The 5,063-nt window shown below is 43.6% G+C and overlaps 1 protein-coding gene across 1 annotated transcript; it reads left to right on the plus strand.

The window, feature by feature from the left end:
* Positions 1-2,095: 2,095 nt before the first annotated feature.
* Positions 2,096-3,004, plus strand: LOC135050478 (odorant receptor 131-2-like). The gene has a single exon (XM_063956967.1). It carries the CDS (start codon positions 2,096-2,098, stop codon positions 3,002-3,004), a length of 909 nt encoding a protein of 302 aa, XP_063813037.1.
* The last annotated feature ends 2,059 nt before the right edge of the window (positions 3,005-5,063 follow it).

Below are 5,063 nucleotides of genomic sequence, written 5' to 3' on the forward strand. Positions count from 1 at the left end.
AAAAATGTTACAGGACCACTTTATGTTCCCAATCCGCCCCTGGTCTCAGACACAACTGCAGCAAGTAAATGTGCCCCATAGAAAAAGAGTCTTCTTGTGAGCCAGTATTGTTATTCTGTCTCTAGGGATCACCACCAACTATAGAATATCTGGATTTCCTCATATACTGTAGGCAGGGGCGTAGCCAGAACTTTGTGGGCCCCATAGCAACATTTTGAAGGGCCCCCGTCCCAATGCTTCTAGAGAGACACTTCTCTGAAGCAGTTGGTAATTTTATGCCCTATAATAGTGCCCTAGTTAATTTTCTGAACCATAGTAGTGCCTTCTTTAATGTTATGCCCCATAGTAGTGCCCTAGTTTCTTTTATGAATCGCAGTAGTGCTTATGTTCACCCTATGTCACATTTCAGAGCTGCCAGTACACATTATGCCACACAGTACCCCCAGTACACATTATGCCGCACAGTACCCTCAATTCACATTATGCCGCACAGTACCCCAATTCACATTATGATATTTAGTGCCCCCTGTTCAAATCGTGCCTCATTACAGTGCCACGATTCATTTTATATAACATTAAAATACCCTAGAGTTCATGTTATACCACACTACAATGAGCAGGTTCAGGGGCATACTTAGATATATTGCAGGCCCCAAGGAAAAAGTTTGAAAGGACCCCTATGTACCAACCAATGGCAAAAAATATATATATAACACATGTAACTGTGACAGGGAAGGTGGCCCTCTCAGTTCTGGGCCCCAGAGCAGCTGCACTCCCTGCACCTATGGTAGCTACACCCCTGTATATAACACATGTAACTGTGACAGGGAAGGTGGCCCCTCTCATCTCTGGGCCCCATAGCAGCTGCACTGCTTGCACCTATAGTAGCTACACCCTGTATATAACATATGTAACTGTGACAGGGAAGGTGGCCCCTCTCAGCTCTGGGCCCCATAGCAGCTGCACTGCCTGCACCTATGGTAGCTACACCCTGTATATAACACATGTAACTGTGACAGGGAAGGTGGCCCCTCTCAGCTCTGGGCCCCATAACAATTGCACTGTCTGCACCTATGGTAGCAACACCCTGTATATAACACATGTAACTGTGACAGGGAAGGTGGGCCCCTCTCAGCTCTGGGCCCCATAGCAGCTGCACTGCCTGCACCTATGGTAGCAACACCCTGTATATAACACATGTAAATGTGACAGGGAAGGTGGCTCCTCTCAGCTCTGGGTCCCATAGCAGCTGTACTGCCTGCTCCTATGGTAGCTACGCCCTTGACTGTAGGAACCACAAAACTTAGTTTTCCTAATTTGGTTCATTAATGGACCTGTGCGGTACATCCCTTCTTGTTTGTTACTTATTGTCAGAAGTAGTAAAGCTCAATAATATACTGTACATCTGATGCATTAAAAACAGACTCATTCTAGGCAGCAGCAGAAGGATGCAATAAGTAATAAAATTGAACATGTTCTTAAGAAATGGTACAGTAGCTTAGACTTTCTCAGCAAAACCAGCTCTGGGGCAATGGGATCCTGTTTGGCATACAACGGGAACTCTTGGTTGTTCCGACACACGTTTCGCCTCATTGGACTAAGTCACAGTGTCAGCTGATTATACTTAATTATTATGCTTAATCTTACCTTGGTCAGGTTCCTTTCTCACATTTGCAACTGGGGCTACTTTCAGAGGATTGCTGTGACCATGAAGTGAGCAGAGAGTTACAGTATTACATTGTACAGTATGATGCTTAAGAATATTAAACAGAAGTCTTAAGCTACAGCAGCAGATGTGGCTCAAATGACAGGAATGCTGGTTTACAGCTCTAAAGGTCTCCAATTGTGTAAAGTACATCAGTACTATTTACTGCAGGATCATGACGCAACGCTTTGTCAGGACTTACTTGGTTATAATTGATATACAATGATTTTCATTTCTAAGTTGAGCGCATTTTGTCAATTAATAGATAAATCAAACTTTGGAATGTTTGTGCCTTTATTAAATACATTTCTATTTTATTTTCAGGAAAATACATCTGTCCTGTTGTGAGAAGGGATGAATTCCACCGCGTCATACAGTAATGTCACCCGAATGTCCATTAACAACTACAACAGAACATCTGAAATTATACTCGTGGTTTTCTTTGTCTTGACCCTGATTTGCATTTGTTTTTTTATTTATTTCATCTGTATTGTCCTGATTGTCTACTTCACCACCCCTCATGTCCGGGAGAACTCTCGCTATGTCCTCTTCGCTCACATGCTCATCAACGACACCATCTACCTCTCTTTGGGACTCTTTCTCGCTGTGGCTTATCAGCTGTTATTTATCCCGGTCCCTCTTTGCTACTTCATCCTCGCCATTACAACAGCCACCTTTAGAGTCACACCATACAACTTGGCCGTCATGTCCCTTGAGCGTTACTTAGCTATCTGCTACCCACTGAGATACTTGATGTTCTGCACAGTCCAGCGGTCTTACTCTGTTATATCAGTAATGTGGATTGTTGGGTTACTCCCCAATGTAGCCGATGTCATTGTCCTCAGCATCTCGGCTAAGGATAATTTTTTCTCTCAGCGCTTGTTATGCAAACAGGAAGAATTTCTTGTGCAACCTGTGCAGACCACAATACGATCCGTCACCTTCCTGGGTAGTTTAATTGTGGTGGCGCTTGTCATTCTGATCACCTACATCAAAGTGATGATGGTAGCTCGGAAATCTGGCTCTGGTCAGTCTTCTGCCTCCAAGGCTGGAAGAACAGTTAAGCTCCACGCGTTTCAGCTCCTGCTCTGCGTAGTCTCTCTCACCTCTGTAATTACAGAGTTCTACGGTGGAGATTACTTGACCATGATTAATTTCTTGGTGTTCATGTGCCTGCCAAGGCTTCTCAGTCCTCTTATATATGGTCTTCGAGATGAAGTGTTCCGAAAGTGCATTCGAAATATGTATTCCACAATCTGTAAAGGCAAATCTGTTGACAAAATTAAAAGTGTGAAATAAAAATATATTGCAAGTCTAATAGTCTGTATGGTTGTTGGTCATTAAAAGTGAATCATTGATTTACATGGCAGAGCTTTGATTCAATGTCCTACCCAATGGGTTTTAAGAGTTTGACGAAGACTGGTGTGTGGTAACACAGAACGTCACTCTCTGGATCAGTGTTTCCAAACTTCAGCCCTCATGGACTTCTAACAGTGCATGTTTTACAGGTCTCATCACCTGTCTATAATTATTTAAATCCTCCCTTTAATAACCCCCACTCACCCTTGCATAGCCTATTCTGCAACCACTAAGACGGGGTTTCCCACACCTAAACGCTGGCTGGACGGTCTTCAGTCACTCACACTTATTTGAACTCACATACAGTTCTTAAAATGCCCTCCAGTTATGCCTCAGTACTTAAAATGTCCCACAGTACTGTGATTCGCAAGTGCCTAAAATCCATCACAACAATGCCCCTAATACCTAAATGCTGTACAGTAGTGCTGGAGTACCTAATTTGCCACACAGTACTGACAAAGTACCTACAATTCCCACAGTAGTACCCCAAGTAACTAGAATGCCCACAGTTCCTTCATTCTTAAAATGCCCCACAGTAGAGCTCCCAGGTATTCTAATGCCCCACAGTATTGTCCCAGTAGCTAAAATATCCCACAGTAATGTCTGTGTCCAGGCACCTTCCTTCCTCACATCTCAAAGGGCCTGCTGCATTGCACCAGCCCTTACCGAAATGCATCTTCCCCGCTTACAACTTTCCATTAGAATATCTAGATTTTTTCCCCACATTACCACTCCTGACATCACTGGAGAGGGAAAAAAGACTTTGTGAAAGCTGCTTACTAGGTGTGGCCATCCGAGTGTTAACTAAGGTATCATTGGTAGTTACCCTCGACGGTATGAAACCATCAATAGAGGAGGACCATTGATGGTTCCACACACCTATGGTCCACCATGCTTTATTACTCATTAGTCAGTAGGCCAATCAGAGTTGGGAGTGGGGCTTCTGGGTGGAGCTATGCTTTGTCTCCCGACACCAGTGGAAAAAATGTAAAGCATTGTGGGACTTTGTGCCATTAATGACAGAGAACCATTGGATGTCCACCATCGATGACAAAACCATTATTTATCAGTGGTTAACAACCAATGGTTATTAATCAATGGTGGTTGATGGCCATACCTTCTGCTAAACCCCTGACCCTCCCCATGAACATCTGTCTGATGGAAACTGTACAACTTGCAAAACTTCATACAATTTTAGACAAACTTCCATACTATGTGTTTTTACTGTACCTTCATTCAACAGGACATCATTTTCTTAGCAACCCCATATCAAATATCAATGTTATAGCTCGGTCTGGCTGAGATACAGTATGTGAATGCAGGGAAGACATTCTTCATACTCAGTGTACATGAAACGTACGTGAAGAGGCTGAGGGCTTGTTTGGAAAATATGTACTTTAAAGAATGAATCTATAAACACACCAGAAATAAAAATTAAGTAATAAAAGTTTTTGTAACAAGTAAAAACAGAACCAACAAATTATCTCTCATGCATCACTGGGCGTGGCCATGTGTCATGGGACATGCCACGAGTCTCAGAGGCGTGGCCTCATCGCGGGCTTAGTCTCAGCATGCCGGCCGAGCAGAGCGCCTAGAGGTGGGACTGCTCTCAGCCTGGCCTTCAGCCATCCAACCCGACCCATTGGCCCCTCTGGCAGTTTGCTATAAGGGCCAGGCGGCCGGTGCGGCCATGAATCTCTCCCTTAGAGCCATGTAGTGAGGATCAATGCGTAATTTGAAATAACAAGGATAAAATAAAAAGACAAGAGATTCCATGTTTATATGCATATGCATATATAATACTAATAAATATCCCCCACACAATGGATATAGATAAAGCAAAGGATTTTACTGATACTACATACAGTATACTGATACTGCCAGTCACCCCTTTGTTCACCACCTGTCTCTTCTTACCCTGACCCATACTAGCTGACATTCATTTGCTCCCCTCTGGGAGGGGATATGCAGATGAGGGGGTGGAGTCATATGTTTCTTA

This window comes from Pseudophryne corroboree, chromosome 2, assembly GCF_028390025.1.
Source record: "Pseudophryne corroboree isolate aPseCor3 chromosome 2, aPseCor3.hap2, whole genome shotgun sequence".
NCBI classification, from domain to species: domain Eukaryota; kingdom Metazoa; phylum Chordata; class Amphibia; order Anura; family Myobatrachidae; genus Pseudophryne; species Pseudophryne corroboree.

Excerpts from the sequence above, each read along its gene's own strand:
- LOC135050478 (XM_063956967.1), top strand. The coding sequence starts at position 2,096 with ATGTCCATTAACAACTACAACAGAACATCTGAAATTATACTCGTGGTT.